The 22,309-nt window shown below is 34.2% G+C and overlaps 3 protein-coding genes and 1 long non-coding RNA gene across 5 annotated transcripts; 1 reads left to right on the top strand and 3 right to left on the bottom strand.

Moving 5' to 3' along the window:
* Positions 1 to 265: 265 nt before the first annotated feature.
* Positions 266 to 12,318, bottom strand: LOC105125051 (protein ALWAYS EARLY 2-like). 2 transcript variants are annotated; one of them, XM_011025334.1, is made up of 18 exons: positions 12,148 to 12,318; positions 11,214 to 11,333; positions 10,777 to 10,875; positions 10,553 to 10,615; positions 10,070 to 10,147; positions 9,495 to 9,663; positions 8,238 to 8,497; positions 7,785 to 8,148; positions 6,520 to 6,579; positions 5,504 to 5,781; positions 4,854 to 5,162; positions 4,583 to 4,761; positions 4,216 to 4,498; positions 3,079 to 3,261; positions 2,839 to 2,997; positions 1,678 to 1,890; positions 857 to 1,144; positions 266 to 752 (listed from the first exon to the last, which is right to left on the bottom strand). In XM_011025334.1, exons 2-18 carry the CDS (start codon positions 11,316 to 11,318, stop codon positions 588 to 590), a joined length of 3,255 nt encoding a protein of 1,084 aa, XP_011023636.1. In that variant the 5' UTR covers positions 11,319 to 11,333; positions 12,148 to 12,318; the 3' UTR covers positions 266 to 587. The 2 variants fall into 2 exon arrangements, with proteins under 2 accessions (XP_011023636.1, XP_011023637.1); XM_011025335.1 differs by having other exon boundaries at positions 6,520 to 6,576.
* Positions 9,684 to 10,011, top strand: LOC105125050 (uncharacterized). Its single transcript, XR_842173.1, has 2 exons — positions 9,684 to 9,863; positions 9,932 to 10,011. It is a non-coding gene; the product is annotated as an uncharacterized LOC105125050 (long non-coding RNA).
* A 656-nt stretch (positions 12,319 to 12,974) lies between the features above and the next one.
* On the bottom strand, positions 12,975 to 13,605 carry LOC105125049 (uncharacterized). The gene is made up of 2 exons (XM_011025333.1): positions 13,185 to 13,605; positions 12,975 to 13,054 (listed from the first exon to the last, which is right to left on the bottom strand). The coding sequence occupies exons 1-2, from the start codon at positions 13,536 to 13,538 to the stop codon at positions 13,028 to 13,030; spliced, it is 381 nt and encodes a 126-aa protein (XP_011023635.1). The 5' UTR covers positions 13,539 to 13,605; the 3' UTR covers positions 12,975 to 13,027.
* A 3,928-nt stretch (positions 13,606 to 17,533) lies between these two features.
* LOC105125047 (P-loop containing nucleoside triphosphate hydrolases superfamily protein) lies at positions 17,534 to 22,143 on the bottom strand. The gene is made up of 14 exons (XM_011025332.1): positions 22,007 to 22,143; positions 21,825 to 21,914; positions 21,664 to 21,696; positions 21,171 to 21,289; positions 20,885 to 20,981; positions 20,538 to 20,801; positions 20,171 to 20,450; positions 19,704 to 19,865; positions 19,311 to 19,526; positions 19,170 to 19,207; positions 18,917 to 19,080; positions 18,708 to 18,821; positions 17,804 to 18,547; positions 17,534 to 17,632 (listed from the first exon to the last, which is right to left on the bottom strand). Exons 1-14 carry the CDS (start codon positions 22,011 to 22,013, stop codon positions 17,588 to 17,590), a joined length of 2,373 nt encoding a protein of 790 aa, XP_011023634.1. The 5' UTR covers positions 22,014 to 22,143; the 3' UTR covers positions 17,534 to 17,587.
* Between the last annotated feature and the right edge of the window lie 166 nt (positions 22,144 to 22,309).

Below are 22,309 nucleotides of genomic sequence, written 5' to 3'. Positions count from 1 at the left end.
AAACAATACTGTTAGCCTTAAATTGTAAAGCTGGCCATGCATAGAACACTTTCTTTCTGCAAGCCCTTAGAGTTAGCCTAAAGAGTTAGCCTACGCCTGTTTAGATTGGAAAAACATTAAAAAATAATACTTCTACAAGCCAAACATTTTGAAACGAGACACTTAACATGTAGACAGCGGGTGCAAAGTGATGCTTGCCCTTGATCAGAGTCGGATGCGTTGTGAAAGTAGATAAAGAAAAGGGGGATAGCTCTCTGAAAAGCAATTCTCTAGAAACCATTTCTTCCCTTTATTCAAATGAAACAAAAACTACAAGAGAAAAAAATATAGAAAAGGAGCAAAATTTTCTCGCTGAAGATAACAGCATTCTAGTTAGAGGGAGAATTAGATAGGTAAATGGAGGGGAGAGAGAACTAATCTACCTTGTAGGGATATTATTAACTCTATGATTGATAATCCTCATTAGCAATTACCTAAAAAAATAAGGATTGGAGGGGGGGGGGGGGTGTTTGGAGATGCTGGGAAGCTGAAACCAAGATTCCATATATAAAAGGGTTGATGGCAGGGGACAACAGAAGACAGCAGATTCATGTTGGTATTAGAGCTAGTATTTGAGTCTTGATTCTTCCCATGCACATTTGTATCTCTCTATATATTGGCAGATTTTGCGGACAGCAGGGTTGCAAGCTAGTAACAGCAGAATCAATTATCTGAGCCACATCAGATGGAGGATACTGTCGTTCGGAACATGTCTGCATATTATTAAAAATTATTAAGCACAGTATGAGAGGAAATTGATGTGAATAAAAATATTCCATCCAAGAAAGAGCACGGCAGTACAAAATGTCCAAGTTACCTGTATCATGAGCAAAGCAGCCACACATGATGATATAAGCTCTGAAGGAATTACTGTCTCTGTTTTGTCAGAATCATTGGATTGGGGCCTAGATGCATTACTGTTAACCTGAGGCTCTGCCGTGCTGGGAATCAACTGGTTCTGAAGACGTAAACCACCACTGGCACCCTCTGGGGCCCTGATCATTTGTACCCTATATTCTGATCCCAAATGCCTTCTATCCATAGAATCTAAAGCCTCTCCAATTCTCACAAAGGTATCTTCGCCTTCTTTCATGGATGAAATTGCCTGCAATAAATATTGCCTCACTAAGTAATTACTAGATCAATGGGATATATGCTTCTGGTTATACTGTAATGAACACAACATCAAGCTACACATATTACTCGAAACCAGCAGATATAGGACAATGAACCTCTAGAGAAGTATCTTAGAGGACTTGCGCATGAGTGAGTTTCAAAATATTTCAAAAAGAAAAAATAAATAAAAAAATCCCACAAGCCCAACTTAGGAATTGCTGAATTCCATCTAACAGGTTGTGTGACAGGCTCACTCTGCAGCACCAATCATCAATGTTGTACATTATGCATTGCTAGAAAAATGCCAGTGCCATCAATCATATATTCATATTAATGTACGAGAAGAACCACAAAAGAGATTGTTTTTCAAGATTAAATGAATGGTCATGATCAAGGGATTGTAGAACCCCTTTCATCATTAATTGCTGAATTGAAAAATGATTTCAATTGAGAATTGCTGTCGAACACATTTAAAATCCATCTGCAGGTACAGAATAATGGGGAGAGCAAGACCGTGAATACCTGGACAGCAACATCTACCATATTATGTGCCTTTAATCTCGAGCCTCTGACAATCTCAAGTACAGCAGATCCTGATTCTTGAGAAACAAATGAACTAGTATGTGGTCTTGGCGTACCAGAGAAACAGGAATTGGCTGGGGGTTTCAGCCAAGCAGGCAGGTTGTTTACAGGGTAAGTATTATGTTGCCTCAGATGGACTAAAGCAGAAGATGCCTGTCAGACAAACAAAGTGGATCAGAGGTTGAGGCAAGATCAAAACAGACGAATCTGAAAGCAAACATGCAAATCAAATCAAGCATGTGCACATTTAAGCACAGGCGCATGCCTGGCCACCAGCTTCCTTTAGCTGTACCAGTACTGCAGCCAAGTTCTTCAAAGGTTCAGAATATTTTAAATAGTTATCTCCATTTTTTGGGTTTTCCATTATGTCATTATTTGTGTTTTTAAGCTCCATCAACCACGCTTCCTATAATTAAGAAAGGGTACAATATAGTCACAAACTTAATGCAAATCCTAGAGTGACTACATTTGTATACATGATAGTACAAAAGTATGATTATGAATCAAGGCAAGGAGGAACGGTAAGAATGCTAAAACTGCAAAAACCAGGAGACCAAGATGGTGAGTAAAAGTTGTGATTTTATGTTGTGCTCTTCTACAGGAAATTCCTGACCAGTTGGATCAGTGGCATATAATTTCCAAAGCAAATCCCAAAAGACAATTAATCTGGATAATCTGAAAATGGAAGGAACATTGCGCCAAAGCTGGAAGAGTTGTAGAATAAAATCATGGGCAAACCTCAAAAATACCACCCGACTATATAATAGACTCAATGTTACCATCAAAAAAAATTTGGTATCAATTTTACCCTTAAACTTTTAGAAATTCTCAATTAAGGACTATGGAACTTAATGTTTTTTTGTTAAGTATTCCAATAGAAGTCCTTAACTGAGAAATCAAAAAAGTTCAGTGGTAAAATTGATAATACCCCAATAGTTTGGTGGAATATTTGATGTTTGCCACAAATCATATACCAAAGAAAAGCAAACCCTCCCTATACTATGGAAGATAGTGTCAAACATCTGTTCCATAATAGAGCATCACAAGTGTTGCAGGTTATTCTACTGAGTATACGAGGTTGTATATAGCTTAATCGTATACCTTTCTATCAAGAGCACGATTCAGTTCAGATAGAACTTGTACGTCAGATTCCTTTGGTTGGATCTGAGCTACCATAGAAGGTTGACTACAGACTCCTTGTACATTAACAATCTCAGTAGATACTCCCTTGGCAAGCGGGATGGCACAGTTTACCTCGACCTGAATAAACAGTGATAATGCTTGAAAATAAAAAATATTGTAATACCTTTATTCTGAAGTTCAATGGATAGCTATTCTTACCCGAGCCTGCTTTACCAAAGCATTCTTGGGACTCAGTGCATTCCTCAGATGTTCACTTGCAGTGAACACTCCCGCGTTTGACTTTCCATTCACTAGCATTCCCCTGGGCAGAACAGAGATTCTCTGTCTCCTAAGAGCTTCTGGCATGTTATCCAGTGGATTTGAAGGCATGCAATCTATATCCTACATTAAAACATTTATTGTCATTGTTCCCGAAGGAGAGATGACTGCTAATTTTATAAAAAAAAAATAAAATAGATGAAGGATATGGCTATTCCTCAGATAAATATTGTAGTTTCTAGCTTTGGCAAATTTACTTTCTTCTCAAGATGGCTTATGAACAAAATGGACAAATAATCAGGGATTAAATCATGAGAAGAAATGTAGCAGAAACACAAAAGAGTAGGTAACAAACCAATTATGCTTGAAGTGTAAATTCAAATAAATTTATAAGAAGCAGTTTACTTATCTAAACAAGACTGTTTGAAGACTAATCATTAATAATTTGGACATGAAATTTGCTAAATTACTACTTCCAGGAAAATAAACGAGAGAAATTTAATAGGCCAAACTACCTAACAATTACAAATAGCCTGTAGAGGCAGCGCAGCTCAAATATCAGGTGGATTAAAGGCGAAAAATATTTATCAATCCCAGCCGGTAAGCACTAACCAGAAATTGTGGTAACCAGTGATTTGCAGAGGAACCAGTACAACCCATGTTATGGGCTGCAACCACTCATCTTTGTAGTCCACAAAATTTCAATTGGCATTACAACAAATTTCTATGGGAATTGATCATTGTTCACTTGATAAACTAGGATGTCATAAGGTTGCTGAACAATTCATAGAGGGCAACCAAATTGATGACTGCTTGTTATTTTACAAACCAATGAACCATTAGCAGAACATTTGAAGCCAATTTCTGTATCAGCATAGAACAAGCAAATTCTACCAAAACTACATAGAATATCTGTGTCTCATGTCACTCCAACTTCCAAAAGATCTTTTCAAATGCAAACTACTCTGTGCCGCATAAAAGAAAAAAAAGCAAAACAAAAATACCAAAATCAAAGTACTGTAAACACTATGAAAGTAAGAAAAATAAGAAGACATTTAAATTAGAAAATGCAACTACCTTAACAAATTCAACTCCTAACTCAGCACGATCAAACTGAACCCTGCACTGGTCATGATCCACAGTGAGTACACCTCCATCATGAAGCTCTCTTGTTTTGGGATGTATAGCAATTACTCGCTGTCCAACTGATAAAGGTCTTGCTAAATCTGTTGGAAGTCCTTCCCTTAAACCAGTACGAAGCTCCATATAATGTTTTCTCACAGATTCTCTATACTGCTGGAGCTTTTCTCTTTCTTCATGTAGAAAACGTTCAGAAAACCTTCGAGGTCTGCCAAGAGAACTGTATAAAGAAGAAAGTTTCTTTAGTTTACACTCCATAAATGTAGCTATAATATGCTTAACAGGATTTGAAAACAAAACAAACCTTCGTATGACTCCCCATTCTACACGAGTCAGCCTTGGAATGTGCCCAAGTCCAACATGATTTAAATACTCCACAAACTCCCTTTTAGCAAACCAAGGGTAGTCAACTGCACTGTAAAACCATTCAAATGTACACCATCTGCGAACCATAGGAGATGATAATATACAAGAAAGCTTGTCCTGTAATTCCAGAAAACAACAAGAACATTTGTAAATGAGCCCCTAAGAATCTGAAAACTAGGATAAAAAGAAATACACATGGAGTATTTCACCTTTAGGTGGATTGCTCCATCTTGCCTATTAATTTGATTTTTCTGGATGTTTACAGAAGATTTCCCCACTTTTGGGATCGTTGCTCTCTTTAAATCCATCTTGCGTCTGCTTCCTTTTCTGGTTGGTAAGATAACTTGGCTTGCAACAGGAACTTGTGCGGTTGCTAGATCATTTGGCACATTTTTCTGATCACCACTGAAAGAAGGACCCTCTGGCAATTCTAATGAATTTAATTGTTTTGAAGGAGAAGAAATTTGACCACTGTGTCTGCCTTTAACCACAGGTGTAATCTCCTCGTCATCCAGAACCTGTACCAGGTTCATATGGAATGGAGACAAACACCAATTATGACCAAAGAGTAAAAGAAAGAGAAAGAATAAAATGTGGTAGCAGTACCTAACAAATTTCAAACATACTTATGCCTTGAAGGATTCACATGTATTAGCATTTACATAGAGGAAAAAACCAAAACTTAAATTCCATATTCAAAGTGTACCATAAGTCTCGTCTCAGGCAAGCTACTAAGTGTATCAAAATTGCAGCAATCAATAACAATTGTGTATCCAATGGAAATCAACCATTTAATCAAATGGCATGCCATGAGGTATTAATGAATGAACGAAAAAGACAAATGAAAAAATGTGTGTACCTTTGATACCAAAGCCTCGCGTTTTCTTTTCAGAGTACCATTGCTGATGGACTGAGGCTGTTTATTTGCTTCAGAGACAGGTTTAGTAGAAATTAGCGGGTATCTTCCAAGCTTATATTTTCTTGAGTTTATACCATCAACTCCACTTGTTGCCTTTTCTTTCTGCCTGGAGAGTTTAGTTCTTTCTCTATGATGACTAGTTGGTGCAGATTCAGGTACACTGCACTTGTCGTCCTCAGTTTGGGCAGTTCTTTCTTCATCCAACTGGGCAGATGATTCTAAAACAAACATTCAAAGAGAAAAAAAGGACTTACATTTTGAGCACATTTGAAAAGGAATAGCACCACAGCTACCAACAAACCAAGACCCACATGCAGGAATAGACCCAAGCATAAAGCATGTCAAAATAGATTTTATCCCTCTTACATGAATAAGAGAAAATAATCCGTTTGCCCATATCTGCTTATAATCATTTAGAAAGAAAAGAAAAATCAACAGAGCAGTTGTTGATATTTACCAAATATGTAACAGAAAAATACCAGCTACATGAAGCATACATCAGAGTTCGCTTGATAACAAAATCTGTTTTTTTATCTTCTCTTACTCACCCTCCTCATCCCTTTTACTCGCAAGCGTGTGTGTGTTGGGGGGGGGGGGGGCATTCTTCAAAAGAAATAGGAAGTAAAAGAAGAAAGAAGGTAAATAAGCTATTGACTACATTTTCCATGAAGGGAAAATGGTATTCTGATGGAATAAAAATAGTGCTGCGCTGTTTAAGCTGAAATTTAAGAATTTCCAACATTAGGAATTCAGCATAAAAGTCTTCCAGGAATGATTTCAGCACTAAAGTGTTATTGAAATTATCACTCCTAGCAAATCAATATTGTTCTGTCATTCAGCACACAATTGTTTGACAAGCCATGCAATGTTAATAAATTAATTACTCGTTGCCCTTCAATATATTTATGTCATTTCATGCAAGCATGTATAAAACTAGACATGCATTTAATATTTACCAAATTCCATTGCAGAAACAAGAGCCAATGTTTGAAGGCCGATGAAGTCATCATGTTTATCTGCAAATAAAAAAAGAAATATAATTTACAAAGTCAGCAATGGGATAAGTTAAGCAACACTGACACGTCATAAACATTCTAATAACCAAACAGGATTACAGATAGGAGAAGCAAGTTAATTCACAAGTTAAAAATGGTAACATGTATTTCTCTCTTCTCCTTTTTCCAACAGTAGGCTTCCCAATCAAAATCACAATACTTCACCATCCCATACATAACCCCATGCATTGGTGAAGCTGGTGTCGATCCTAAGTCTCTGGTAGAACTCCTAGAGGTTTACCGGCTAAGCTAGTTGGTATTATATACTTGGCTTGATCATTCAACCATGCCAAATGATATGATATGAAAAGGAGGGGAGGGAAAACAGTACATCCTAAGACAGCAGTTTACATCACACCCATCTGGTGATAGGAGATCAGTTCACATAACCAGGAACCCTCCCCAATATCTTGGGTACTCTGGGTCAACAATAAAAAAGGTTATCCAGGTTCTCGATGTTCAGAATATAAACAAGTTGGCAATCAGATCTGGTCACACCTTTCAAAAGGTTGCTTCTTCAAAGAAGAAATCCAAATAATAGGAAATTAGAAACCCAAACCCAAACCCGATAGAAGTCTGTCTAAAACTCCTGCATGACAAACCTCCAATAGACTCCAAATACTCAAGACATGGTCCAAGCATTTACTATAAATAGAACCATGTTACAGGAAACAACTTTCCTGAATTTCCCACAAGACAGTTTTTATTATTTGTTCTTTTTTAGAAAGAAACTCCATAGTCTCCACTATAAGCATCATCCTCTTTGTGTATTAATTTGTCATCTGAGAATTGAATGCAAGAGCCATATGCTCGCATCATCTTAGGGTAGACTTCCGGTATTGAACCCTATATTCTAATAAAACTCCTAACTAGATAGCTTCACATCCACAAATGTCAGCAGAGAGGGGAAAAAAAATACAGGAGCCATTGCAAGATATACAATTCTCAGGAGATATGGAACAAAGTTTGCTCCAATATAAGGGCAAAATATTTCCAACTTCACAACTTAAGAAAAAAACAAAAGTGTAATAGTCTTTTCAGTAAACAAATGGTGATCTAATGATGAAAACATGCACTTCACATAACTCTCCTCACCCATGAAAAGGAAAGATGATTTGAAGATCTATGTGTAACACTCAGGATCAAGTATGAAAGAACAAAATTACCATCTGAGAAAAGTTTCTTGCTTCTCTTCCTTTGGCCCCGGCAAGAAGGCTCATCAATTTTTGCATTAGACATCTCAATTTCAACTTTTCCCTTCAAAGTTCTGACCTTTTGATCTTCTTCAGTGCCACTACATGCTTCTCCACCACCACCAGACTGACTATTTCTGATCTTCTCAACTCTTACCTTCTTTCCATAAAACTTCTTGCCTTTTCGGTGAACTTCTACAGTACCTATACCTTCCATTTCTGCCAAGGATATTGCATCCCTCACATAGGCAAGATCATCCCCCCCACGTCCTGTGCCACTTTCAGACCAGTGTTCATATATGGAAGCATCACAAAGATTTTCTGGAGATGATTCTGGCTGAAGAAACCAATTGAGTAGAAAGAAAGTTGTAATATTGCATAACAAAAGTAACAGTAACAATGGAAAACTGGTCTCCAGTAAAATACCATCTTATCCCAGCTTTGAACAGGTGATGATTTCATATGTTCTGTTCTTCTATGGGGTGTTTGAGGCACTTGGGCAGAGTCTCCTCTCTGCAATGTCTCAGTTAATGTCAGTGCAGCAACATGTTCATCATCATTATCATCAGCATTGATCTCTGACTTTCTGTGCTTCTTCTTTGGTGAAACATAATTTTCATCTTTCTTGTGCTGATGAGAGACAGGGAAGCGAGGTGTCCTTTTCCCAACTGAATGAAGTGGACGGCCTAAATATGAATTTGAATACGTCAGAAAATAAAACCCACACTTCAAATGGTCATAACTGTAGTTAGAAAGAGTTATATCACACATTTGCTATTCTGTTGAGTTCAAATATTTATGAGTAAAATTAGAAGGATAAAGGAAAGGAGCACTGCAGATAAAAAATTGAGATGCATGATCCCTATCAAATCAATTTCTGTACCAAAGCTTAATTAAAGAAAATCTCATGAAAAAAACTTCCAAGTTATACAAATTAAAGTTTTTTCTGTTGTAATTTCATTGTAAGAGTCAAATTAGATCCTATTCTATCCAATCCCTATACAATTCTATTTGGAGTTGTGGACATTATAACCACAGGATTCAGTATCAATTTCAATAATAGGATATGGATGAAACTTGCTCCATGTAGATGACAACTGGAGGAAATTATAGCTCTGTGGATCAAAGCATGATTCATTCTCTGTGCTTCTCTTCAATGTCCTAGATAACATTGTCTCCAGAATGCGACATTTCATTCCGCTGCTAAAAAATCTAAAAACAAGTAAGCGAACTACTCTGTTTGCTTTGCGCCAAAGTTTGTACCATACTGATATTTCATAATCGTGGCTTTCTATCCATTTATATTAATAAAGAAAGAAAGGATCTGGAAATTGCCTCCCCACCATAGTATCCTGCTAAACCATTTAGATGTCGCTAGCATATAACCATTTAAGGTCACAGTTTATGCAGTAAAATCTTTGAAAGAATAAGGGTAAAAACAGTGAATGGATTGGATTCATCAAAAGTTTCGTTTAGAAAAAAAAATTCTGAAAAACAAGGGAATGTTTGTACAGCAAAAAATATGGATGTGAAAAGAGACAGGTAGAATGCATGAGCCATCTAATGCATAGATGTTGGAGTCGTAATAAAGGAAAAGGTGCTCCAAATATCATAACAAAGTGAGGTGAGAGGAAAAATTGGAAACATAGAAAAATAATGTTTTTCATAAGCAAAGTATTTTACCATATGCTATTTTTAAAAATGATAAGCATCCATCAGTTGATGCAACCATGTGAGACTGCTGGAGATCTTCTTTTGATGCACTAAGCTGCACTTTTGGCCGCTTACGTTTCCTAAGTTTCCTAAGCACTCCAGGAACCTCATTGCTTTCTTGTTCACTCTCACTTGCTTCCTGCAAGTTCACCATCCAGATCCATGCAATTAGCATTTGCTTTGTCAGCAGACAATAAAACAAAATCAGGATTTACAACAATTTTACTAGGTAAATCAAAATGCCACGTATAGTTTATCAAGCAGCTAACTATTTAACTTAATAATGATATTAACCAAATTTGTGATCAATTCTTACTGTAAACGCCCATAATGCATTAAATTATCTATCTCTTTTTCAGTCAAATGCTGTCACTCTAAAAGTATTCCTCACCATGTCTGCTATAAACATCATGGCTGCCATAAATCTAAGAGTGTCTGGATGATTAAATTATAATTTTGCACTTCCCTGATCTCCCCATCCCCAGGGGAAAAAAAAAAGAAAACTAGAAATTCAGTTGAACTTCCAGATGTTTCATGCAGCATACCAGGACACTGTAGTGATCGGTCATCATAGCTATAAGCCCAACTACAGAAGCCGTTCCCTCTGGAAGAGACAAGTATGCCTGAAAAAAATATGGAACGTGGAAGGGTGAAGTTGTTAACCAAGGACACTAAGACTGACAAAGAGACAATTCTTCTAGGCAAATCAAATCCAAAGTTATAGAAGCAACTGACTTTGTGTTCTACTTTGGATACATAAAATTTCAAGAGTTAAGGTTCTTAAACATATTATAAGCCCACCAAATTTTAATTCATCAATCAAGTAAAAATGTTCAACACCATAAACCAATTAGATATAAAACGTATTCAGTTGAGGCCACTGGATAACAAAGGTTCAGCAGATCCGGATTCCATTAAAACCGCATCAAACATTATCACTGTGTGATAATACTGTAAAGGCAGCAACAACAACTAGGATGTGTAAGCAGTGAGCCTAGTGACTGGTTAAGCTAGCCGAACACAAGTACCCGATTCATACTGTAAAGTGTCTCCACCATTTCCACAGATCTGTTGCGCACTTCAGCAGCAACCTAATCATCAACAAAAAAAAAATCAAAAATTCAGATGATTGTTTTTCAGTGTATGATGCACTTAATTTACAGAAATTACATTTCATGGAACATTATAGCACTGAATAGAACCCAAGAATGTAGAATGATGGAAAGGAATCGCAATAACACATAAGGCATACTTTCTTCCAGTTATTTCCATGGTCCCGATATGCTTTGTAAAATCGTTGAAGTTCTGCTTCACTCCATTGAGTTCCTAACTTATCAGACAATTTCTTCTTCTGGGCGACAGCACAATAGTCAATGCTAATATAATTATATATCATAATATAACTTCTGAAGAAGTAAAGAGCAAAAACAAAAGATACATTACACATTTGCTAAACAAAGAAAGGAAAACTCTGTCAGCCTTTGCTTAAGAAAAATATAGAGAACTGTTTCAATTTCACTATTATAGCTAAATCATGATCAATGTACCACAAAGCTATGACAATAAGGAAATTAAGTCTTAACATAATTCCACGAACAATATAACTCAGCCAACAACTGAAGCATAAAGAGTCAATCACATCGTTAACAAAATGGTGTAAGTACACGAACAAACAAAGCCAATTCTCACCCCATTCGCCTGCTGTTTATTTTTGCTTGAACTCTTGACTTCTTTTTCAGGCGATACCTCAGTCATAAACCGCTTATTCACACTTTTCTTCCTTGTTGGGGCCATGAAGGATCTATCTATCTGCAACAAATCAAGTGAACAGATTAGCAAACCAATTTGCTTAAAGTTTTGACGTGGAAATCAATAACCATCAAAATTCACACCATCCAATATATTAATAATAAAAATACAAAACCCTTAACATAGCAAGAAGATCTTTTCTCCCATAATTTGACACACAACAGACAATCCAGATATTAAAATTATTTCCTTTTTCTTTCTATTTTTGGGATACGTAGACTCAAGTTGGAGTTTACTAAGCTGCACTAATTGTATAAAATATTTTCCCACCCAAATTACATTTAAAACCTCGGTCTGGCAATAAACCAAAAAACCCACCACAAAAATTCAACTTTTAAGTAAAGTGTATAATTGTCAAAATCACATCATTTTTAAAAAAATCAAAAGAAAAAAATTATATGTATGAAAAAAAAATCAAATTTAGTAAAATAAAACCAAAAGAATCACTGCAAAAATAGAAAGCCATTAAAGAAACACTTCAAAAAAATAATTTCAATAAAAATTCCAGAAACCCCCAATTTCGGGTTTCAAAAAAAGAGATTAAGAAACGCTTTCAAAAAAAAGAAAAAGAAAAATAAATCAAAACCCACCAAAATTATAAAAAAACAAAATTCAAATAAAATACACTACAAAACCCTCAAATTTTCAAATTCCACTAAAATCCAAAAACCGTTTCCAAAACACTCTTAGAAATAACAAGAACACGAAAAAGTTAAATAAAAAATTGAAACCGAAAAAAAGAATTTCCTAATAAAACCCCTCAAAATCCCCCCCGGATAAACCCTAATTCACAGATCCAAGAGTATAAACTTACAGATTCTGGGCAATTGCTATCTGGGTCTGAACCATGTGAAGGAAGAAAGGGTTGTAGAGAGAGAAAGGTACAAACTTTATGTGTTTTAGAGAGGGATTTCTTAGAGAGCGATAAAAGAGAATTTTAAAGTTACGAAAGAGAGGCGCTCTTGGAGAGAGAAGGAGAGATATTGCCGCGAAACTTGAATATAAAGGAGGGCTGGCCAATCAGATGTTTTTGTCTATAATTTTTTAATTTTATATACTGGTTCCTTTTGTTGTTAATCACCGTCCACATGACAAATAGGGGAATTGTACGGTGAGATCTTGGGCCTTATTGGATGGGATTTGAAGGGATTATTATACATTGGATTTGAATTTTTTTTTTTGGTTTTTGTGGGAATGGTCCCTCAATTTATTATTATTTTTATTTAGATCCCTAATTTAGAAATAATGGGCCTCAAAGTTATTTTTTTGGAGAGATGGTCCCTCAGTTTGTACAATGCTAGAGGTTCCTCGTCAAGGTTAAGGTTAGATAATATATTCATTCATTTGATACTGCGGTAGTCTCTATTTTTAAAAATATATTTGAAATTATTTTTTACTTGAAAGTACATTAAATTAATAATTTTTAAATATTTTTTATAATTTTAATATATTAATATCAATAATTAAAAAATAAAAAATAAATTATGCCACGTATGCAAGGATAGCTAGAACAATTCCGATAGCTAGTAATAGCTTTTACCCTCTGGGCGTTTTATGTCTCAAACAAAGAAAGAAACCTACAGCATAGTAATAACCCATATCTTTATTACAAGTTAACATTAAACTCCTAGCATTTATTTTTCGTAGAATATCATCAACAACTCACGACTCGCTGTCGTCTTCAGCCCCGATCATCATCCACATTCAATGTCACTAGTAACCTGTTTTCAGACAAAAGCCATGCACATTGTTAATAAGTAGATGCTATTTAAAAAAAAACAGTGTGGTTGCTGCAAAATTGATGAAAGGGGCCATAAAACCAACTTGATTGCAAGAATTACGTGTTTTTACCTTCTCGATTAGTAAACTGAAGTCACCACCAAGGCCATGGCTGCATGCCCAACAAGCAATCTTGTCACCAGCTTCAAAACCACTCTCCTTGGCAATGGCAGCCCAATCATTTCTCAGTAATCTGAAGCTCTTGTCTTTACTTTCATAGTAGACTGTCACCAGTCTTTGACTAGGAGGATGCATCTTGATTTGCAGTCCTTTTGTAGCCGTTTCATCGCAGACTGGTCTTGGCAGGCTAGCTAAGTAAGCATACGAATCTCCAACAAGAGTTAAGTCCACCATATCATCTGGAACCAGAGTTTCTGTGAATAAATGTTTTAGTTCCTCGTCAACTGGAAGTGGTCGCAGTTCCATGTTCTTGGTTGTTTATGTCTCTTGTCCTTTCATCGATAAATTTAATTTTACGGCCATGGTAATTAATGAATCTTAAGAGGAATTATGCGTGAAAGAGTTGGCCTAGCATAATGCATGATACATGCATGAAATGTTTGCTTCCCCGTAACCTAACCATGTGAATTCTATTCACAACCAGTTACTTTACTAGCAGCACAGATTTTTCACTATGAAAAAGGAGGAAGAAGAAGCACTGTTAATATCCATAATGACAATGTTTTCCTTTCATTTGTTATTAGCTATTTCGATCGTGTTCTGCTGTGAATCGGGTGTTTTTTGTTTCAATAATAAAAAAATTGTAATTTAATTTTTTATATAAATATGAATTGAGAAATTTATGCATGTACTAGTTAAATAAATTAAAAATTATATATGTTAATAAATAAATAAAAATTATGATTGTATATAAGACTGATCTTTAACTCGGTTGTGTTTAATAATTTTATTATCAAAATCAAATTCTTATTTAATTCAACATTAATAGAAATAGATATATATTAAATCAACTGAATAAAATAAATGTTATGATTAATAGAAATAGATATATATTAAATCAATTGAATAAAATAAATGTTATGCAAGGTTATACATATTAAAAGTAACATCTAAAAATAAATATCTTTTATTTTTAAGAAACAAAGTTCATTTATATAAAACATAAATAATTATTTTTATAACAATATTATCCAATGTGTTTAAAAAACATATTAATAATGACTGAATATTTATGTGTTTTTAAAAAAATCTCATTCACTTTTTATTAGTCTTTTTATTCATTATCATATTCAATAAAAAAAATTGATTATAAAAAATAAAATTATTAAATACAACCATGTCTATTTATCAAAAAAAAAAAGAAGGAGGAGGAGAACAAAAGAGTGGAATTTAATTTGCGTTCTCTAACGACATATCGTTTATAATTACACAAAACCACCATTATAGTTGTTTCAAATTTGTCATTTAAACATCTAAACTTGACTCTAAGTGTAATTTGGTTTTTTATAATTCAATAAAAATTAATCATGGATCATGGTTACCTAAATCAACATAAACAATAATTTAAATTGAAATTAATTCGATCTGAATTAATAAATTTATTAGATAAATTAGTTGAGTCAAATTATATTTAATAACTATGATTTTAAAGTATATTTGAAAGGATTATCAAATAAAAGTGAAAAATTGAACTGTAAATATATTTAAGCAAATTTTAGTTAGTATAGCCATTTCTATGTCCAAATAATGAATTTAGAAAGTTAATAAATAAATAAAATTTGCACCACAAAAGTAATTAAGTTGGGCCTTTTATTGGGAGAAAAAAAAAACTCTTTATTGTAGCCTAAAGGCTTTTTATTTACCAGAAAGTAACTTTCAGCAAAGCAGCATTTATTCGAATATGTTAAGGAAAATTACTAGCACCGTGACTAGCCCCATCCCCTCCACTCTCACCACCCTAACCCTTCCCCATTAAATAGGCACCACCATCCTTTTAAGTGGAGACCTATTTCAAAAACAAAATCCACAATTTAGTTATTTAAAAAAAAAAAAACTTTGATTGCATTCTCAATATCTTAAAATGGATGGGTGTAATTTTCAAAATTAATTTGATTATAAAAAAATACCACTTACCTTTTCAATCAGCAACTTTAAGATACCATTTGGATCTTGTTCAGCGTTGTATGATGCCCAACAAGCAATTTTTTCACCAATTTTAATCCCACTTCTGGTAAGAAGATCAACCCAATTATTTGTTTTCTTCAATTTGAAGCTTTTGCTTGCCCTTTCATGGTGAATTGTCAACCAATGTGTCATATGTGGTGTGCAAACTTCTATGTCAAGCCCTAGCCCTCTTCTGGTTATTTCATCTAGCAATGGCTTTGGTAGACCTTGTAAGTAGTTTTTTGAATCTCCAATTAGAGTTAAACCCAGAACATCGTCACTATCCAATGTTCTTGTGAACAAAAATCTTAGTTCCCCGCCAAGTTTATGGTGTTGAATTTGGTTAGGTTGAGGATTTTCCATGTTTTTAATCTTAAACTTGTCCAAGGAGAACCACTTTGACTGTTAAATGTATGAATTTGATCCCACATATATGATGAAGGTTAATGGTAGTTGTGCTTCAATGTCTTTTCCCACCGTAATCTATGTGACTCATACATAAGATGTGTTCAAAAAATTTCTATTGCTTCACTCATGAAATTAGTCATGCTATCTCTATTTACCCTTCACCAATAACTATATATATGTAGAAATTATGGATATATGATAATGATTTCTTTTTAAAATATGTTTTGTTTAGAAATACATTAAAATAATATTTGTTTATTTTTTAAAAAAATTTCAAAATTTTCCCAACACCCATTTGAAATGCAAAGCCAATCTGGAATATTTGTTTCTAATATCAATTGGATCCTTGAAGTCTCATAAAATTTTCAATCGAGTCTTTTCATTCATGTATGCTAGTGTATTTGATTAAAAAGGCTTAGCAATGATGGGAAAAAAATTAAGAAGAAGAATAGAATGATGAGCAGTTACTACTCCTTGGCCTTCATAATAATTTAATTTTACATGTAATTGTCTGATTTTTTTTTTTTAATCTGGGTGGAGTCTTCTACTCTTATTTATTTATTGAAATGTTTTTTTATGGAACATTAATTGGAACTGGAGTCTTCTACTCTTATTTATTTATTGAGTAAATAAATTGTTCCAGCCGGAGATCTTCGCCAAAACTACAGCAATCTAGGGGTAATGGGATATTTGCTGCGTTACACTCTTGGTTTTTTTTATGCCATCCTCGATTATCCCTTTTCTTTATGCAAACCTACACTTTGCAACATGGATTTAAACCCGGCTTGACACATGATATCGCTATGAGTTAGGTTAGTTAATTCAAGTAAATTAAAATGATTGAATATGTTAATATATGTAAATTAAAATGATATTATTTTAATTTTTAAAAATTTAAAATAATATTATTTTAATTTAAAAAATAATAAAAATAATTAAATTTTACTTAAACTAATTGATCACAAATTAACTTTTCAGCTAGGTCAAATCAGCATTAAGTTAGCTTATTTTTATACCCAAACCAAACTGGGTTTAATAAGTGTGAATATATATTAAACTGATGAAATAAAACTAGTTGGAGAAAGATTATAGAGAGAAAATAACAAGTTTTTTTTAAAAAAATTAGAAAACAAATAATGAAATAAACATGTTTATTATTTCATAATGAAAAATTTTACCAGACATTAATTGAATGTTTTTTTATGAAACATTAATTGGAATATATATATATATATATATATACTATTTTATCATTTATTCAATGTAACTTTTCTCTAAAAATTATTTTATAAAAATATCATTGAATCTGTGTGATATTTTGAATTTATAATTATTTTTTTCTCTTAAGAAACATATAAAGACGACTGAACATTTTTTGTTTGAAAAAATAATCTCACCTGATTTTTTTTATTCATTATGAGATTTAATTATAAATATTGATTATAAAAATAAAATTATTAAATACATTTAGGCTTATTCTCCATGTTTTGAAATCTACTACTGAGTCTATATGGTGTATGTTAGGACATCGGATATCTTGATAAGCACAATCAGGTTTATTATTTATGTTTCAAGATCTACAACTAAATCTATTATGCATATATTTTGATAAAAATCTATTTCTTAGTTTTTTAATTTAAGTTTTAGTTAACAATTTTTTTGTATTTATTATTATAAATAATTCTTGATTTATTTAATTTTATTATTTGTGATTATAATTTGTTACTAGTGTAAAAAACACAAATAAATACTTGTGTATATTTTTTTTTGTGTTGAAAATAACTTTATCTACCCGCAGCACGGCCCATTGACTGTAAATTAATATTAAGAAGAAGAAGAAGAAAGGGTCTAAATAACAAGGATTTTATAGTTTTTAAAATTAATTAAAATTCAAACAAACCTTATAAACTCGCTCACAACAACGTGCAAGCACTATGCATATTTCATCTGATGAAGTATTCTCCATATCCTTGTAAAAACGACAATCTCTGATGTGGGAAAGATGGAGAAAAAAGTCACTGAACATTGAGTTATAAAGTAAGCAAGAAGCATACAATTGCGAGAAAAACCCAGAGGAGAAGATAAAATCTATATAGGAAAAGATGGAGCATGGCGATTAAGACAAAAAGCATAGTCCTACTACTAAAGGTTCATTGCACCTCATTATTTGATGGCCGAGAAGGCAACAAAGATGGTCTCCGGGCATTTTGCATGCTCCTCAACTTGAGCGGACTCCACACCAAAGATTTTCGTTGCAGTGCAACTACTGTTGGGTGCTTCGGCTTCCATGAACCTGCCTGTGTTGGAGGACTGCCCATGAATCTACTACTGTTTCTCATAGGTGTAATCTCTGATGCAGTCCTGAACTCTGGCAATGGAGAAAACAGCTTTGAATACCTTGGCTTTTTTGGGTCCCTGACAAATGATTGCCTGCCAACTACATTCCCGTTCTTATATCGAGAGGTTTGAAGAGGCGTGCTTATGTTTGAGGTTGACTCTGGACGGAAGGTAGCAATGGATACACGTCTCTTTGGCTGAAAAACCTGTGTTGACATTGGAGGAGGAGGTCTGATTGCAATGGACATTCGCCTGGGTTTCATAAGGCCTTTTGCATTTGTCCCTGACGTTGTGGTTCTTGAATTGTTTTCTTTGTCATGCATTGAAGATACAGCAGAGTTAGCAAGGGTGGTTTTCTGTTTCTGTAGGGGAGATGGCGGAGGCATGAAATTGGTGATTCTTCGCAATGGCATCCTGAATTTTGAAGGACCCAGAGGTGGCTTTTTGTCTGTTTTGCTCTTCTCTACTACTTGTTTCGTAGACTGAGAAGCAGCTGCCAAAGCTCTTGTTTCTTGTTTTATTCTGATTTTTCTTTCCTCCCCCAACTGATTTTCGAGGTCTCGAACCTGTTGGAAGAAAAGAGTTACCTTGTATAGTCTAAAAATTTTATAGAAGCCAAATTAGGGAACAATAAAAGCAAGAGAAAAAATGTTTCAAGTAATTTACAACTTGTTTAACAATAATATATGAGAAGCAGCTGCAAAATGGAACCTCAGTTATCATTACCTTTTCTTGGAGAGTTCTGCAGATATGTTCTCTGGCAGCAAGCCTCAACTGCAATGATTGCAAGCTATCCTGTAACTTCTTTGTTTCCTTTTCATCATGCTTTAATTTTTCTACCTGCTTATATGTAGTTGAAAAAAAGAAAAATCTGAATCGAGACGAAGTAAACTGGAATAAAAGAAATTTCATCAAAGTACAAGAAGAATACATACCATTTGCTTGTATTTGGAAAGTTCAGAGATATCAGCCTGTTTGCGAGCAGGACCGCTTTCAATTCCCCGCACTCGACTTGCAAAATTTAGTGAACAAATGGTCTCTCCAACGTCAGCAGAGCTCGGACTTATTTGGACAAACATCAAGGTCTTGCAATCTCCTCCTGCGTTTCACATTTCACTTGGCATCTTTCATTGACAAAAAGGTAAAAAAATGTTCAGTAACCATAAAAAAAATGTCAAACTTGCTCACCTAGAGAGCTCTGTAGCATATGAGTCAGCTTTGAGTTCCTGATAAGCAACGAGAATGAATCTTTTCATTAGAATGGTAATTGGATAGTAGGTTTACAGGAGTAATTGGATTGCTAGGTTTACAAGTGTGTATGAGATCCACCTGTAGGGAATGTGACCAGTTTTGGATGCAAGAGCTGCGATAACGTCACCAAGTGCTGAAAGAGATTTATTAATGAATTGTGATTCCTTCAATCTTTCACCTTCAACATCAATCTTTCCCACGCGCTCACTACCAGCCAAATCAACCATCCAAAGGTGACTCCTTGTCTTCTGCCCATCTATTAAATTCTCTCCTCTTACTGTTACTCGCAGCAAACTGCAAAGCAACAATATTGTGGGCATTATTACCATAACCATTGACTTGATTCATGCATAGTTGGGATTTATCAATCCAAAAAACCATCTTCAACTTCGAGGATCAATGTTCACAAAACAATTGTTTTGACAAAGAAATAAACTAAAAAAGAAGAAGAAAGTGTGTGTCTATTATTACCAGTGAGAACGGCTGCTAAGTTCATTAGCGCTGGTTGATCCAACAGATCTAGCACGACTTCCAGACTTGAGTAACTCCCACACATCCTCCGTGCCATTCACCTGAGCTTCCACAAGTCCTGGGACTTCTTGTGTTCCTTCAGCTGTTTGCTTTATCTCCAACCTTTCGTTCGTGCATAGACAAAACTAAAATTTCAACAAACTTGATTCGTCTAACACAATTTATTATCAGTTATCTTTTGCAAGAAAAAAAAAAACAGAACTCGAATGAAAATCCTGCTGATGAATAATTTCCACAGTCTACTTTTCTTGGAAATTAGCACGATATTTATAATTTCCCTCATCAGAAAGTAAAGTAGAATCATATATCAGTCTGGTAGCAAATTATCAGTATAAAATTTTTGCAGCCAGAGAATTTGACAAATGAACACAGTTTGATTAACAGAGCATATAAAAAACTAAACTAACTTTTTAGTTGGTTGGTTGGAGTTTTCAACCAAGAGGTCCTTTATCTTCTCATTGTAAACCTCCAACATGCTAACAAACAGCTCATATCTCATAACACCGCTTCTTTCTTGGGAAAGTCGGAATAGCTCATCCAATGTTCTGTAGTTGACTCCCCTGTTTTCTGGATTGCCCTCCATGGTAAACGTCTTTCCAGTACCGGTTTGCCCATAGGCAAATATGCAGACATTGTAGCCATCCAACACTGAAGTGACTATTGGTTTAGTTTGGGCAAAAACAGCCTCTGCATATCATTAAGATAAGAGATTAGATGCTTCAATAATGCAAATAACATATAACAAGTTCTCTACAGTAACAATATATAGATCACCTTGGTTATCCTCAGGCCTAAAAACATGGTCGAACTTAAATTGCTTCTTGGAAGAATCAGAGGAAATGATTTGTAGCTCATTATCAAGGGAGGAGTCGAATTCAACGACATGGTTAGAACCATTTGTAATTTCGACTTGATTTAGTGGTCTACATCTACAGAAGACTTTGATGTTCCCTTTAAGCTCGATCACCTCATTGTAAAGTCGTTTCCTCTCAGACAACTCTTGTAAATATTTCTTCTTTAAAAGTTCATATTCATTACCTGTCACCAATATTCCATCAAGTAAATATTTAAATTAAAGAAGAAAAAAAGAAACCAAAGTCAATTCACTATTCAATACTCACTGAATTTCTGAAGACTGTCTAAAACGTCAGGACCAGGTACTGAATCTTTAGCAGTCTTTACTTGATCAGAAAGACTTGCATGTTCTTTCTTCAAACTCTACAGTGAAAAAACGCCATCAGCATACTTGATGCAAAATCCTAATTTACTGGAAAAAACAATGTTTTTGTAGGTTCTGTTGAGCTCAAGACAGGAATTTTAAGATTTTACTAATTTCTACGAAAAACAAGTTCTTAATTCATCTTATCCTCCAACTATTATAGCATCAACACAGGTCAAAAGTTGTACCTGGATTTTATTGCTCAAATGGATAACTTTCTGCAAAATTGGCAGAGTGGGTCCTTGAGTTGGAGAAACTTCTCTGTTTCCGCTACTTTCGTTCTCTTCCTCCGAATTAATAGTTTCTCCTGAAAATTCATTTAAAAAAAAAAAAACCATTCAAATTAAAAGATCTTGAATCAAAACATGTTCAAGAAAGAATATAAAATGTCTACTGTACTACTGCCGAATTTAACTCAATTTTAACTTCTTTTTTTGTAATTAAATTTTATGAAAAAGCGAAAAAATATTTGGGCATTTTAGAAACCCTAGAATTAGAAAGATATCAACAACTGATGTCAGAAGTCACAATTGAATTCGAAAACAAATAAAGCAAACAATTGTAAATTACAATTTCTAGGTTTAAACAGAAGCAAGTCAAGGAAATGACTCAATTTAAAATTTTCTTCAAAATTGAAGGGCTGAAATGAAATTAACAAAGAAAATCACAAAATTCACAAACCTTCTTCGATAGTTTCAGTCTCTGTGATTTCCTCTGAAGCAAAAATAAAAAAAATCAGCAATTAAATAAATAATCTCTAATAATTCAAAAAAAAAAAAAACCTTAGTTTTATTTCAATTTCAATGAATCATATTTGCAGAAACTAAAACTATTTTCTTGACCTGTGGTGGAAGAAAGAGAAGGATAGGAATCAGAAATCTGAACAGTTTGGATACGATCACAGATCTCTTCGATCATGTCTACCGTCAGATCTGAGAGAAATTGAGAAATTTCCATTATATCAATCAAGAATGATAAAAAAATATCAAGAATTGATGCCAATCGACAGAGAAAGAGATAGTACCAGTCATTTTGTAGGCCTTGAAATTGAAATTGAGAAAGAAAAATTAGAGAAGTGAAAGACTTTTAGGGTTTAAAATTGGTAATTTGAAGTTTGAAATGAGAGGGTGAGATTTGATAGCCGTTAGATTAAAGAGAGTGAGAGAGCTGTTCATTGCTTTCTAACGGCTATATAATGGAGCGCTTGGTTTGATTTGAAAGAGAGATATTTTGGGCTTGAACAAATAGAATTTATTGGGCCTACTTATGTGGTGCTGGCTGATAAGTAATAGGTCAAGGCCCATTTGTTATACGTGTGTGTGTGTGT

This window comes from Populus euphratica, unplaced genomic scaffold (genome assembly GCF_000495115.2).
Source record: "Populus euphratica unplaced genomic scaffold, PopEup_1.0 scaffold28.1, whole genome shotgun sequence".
Taxonomy (NCBI): Eukaryota; Viridiplantae; Streptophyta; class Magnoliopsida; order Malpighiales; family Salicaceae; genus Populus; species Populus euphratica.
Note: the sequence above shows the minus strand (reverse complement) of the source record. Positions and strands in the feature narration are given on the sequence as shown.

Coding starts and splice junctions, on each gene's coding strand:
- LOC105125051 (XM_011025334.1), bottom strand. CDS start 11,318: ATGGCCCCAACAAGGAAGAAAAGTGTGAATAAGCGGTTTATGACTGAG. Junction 4,762..4,853: donor ATGGAGCAATCCACCTAAAG/GTGAAATACTCC, acceptor CTGGAATTACAG/GACAAGCTTTCTTGTATATT. Junction 4,499..4,582: donor GAATGGGGAGTCATACGAAG/GTTTGTTTTGTT, acceptor TTCTTTATACAG/TTCTCTTGGCAGACCTCGAA.
- LOC105125049 (XM_011025333.1), bottom strand. CDS start 13,538: ATGGAACTGCGACCACTTCCAGTTGACGAGGAACTAAAACATTTATTC. Junction 13,055..13,184: donor TCAGTTTACTAATCGAGAAG/GTAAAAACACGT, acceptor GTCTGAAAACAG/GTTACTAGTGACATTGAATG.
- LOC105125047 (XM_011025332.1), bottom strand. Junction 19,866..20,170: donor TCCAACCAACCAACTAAAAA/GTTAGTTTAGTT, acceptor CACGAACGAAAG/GTTGGAGATAAAGCAAACAG. Junction 19,081..19,169: donor TATGCTACAGAGCTCTCTAG/GTGAGCAAGTTT, acceptor TGTGAAACGCAG/GAGGAGATTGCAAGACCTTG.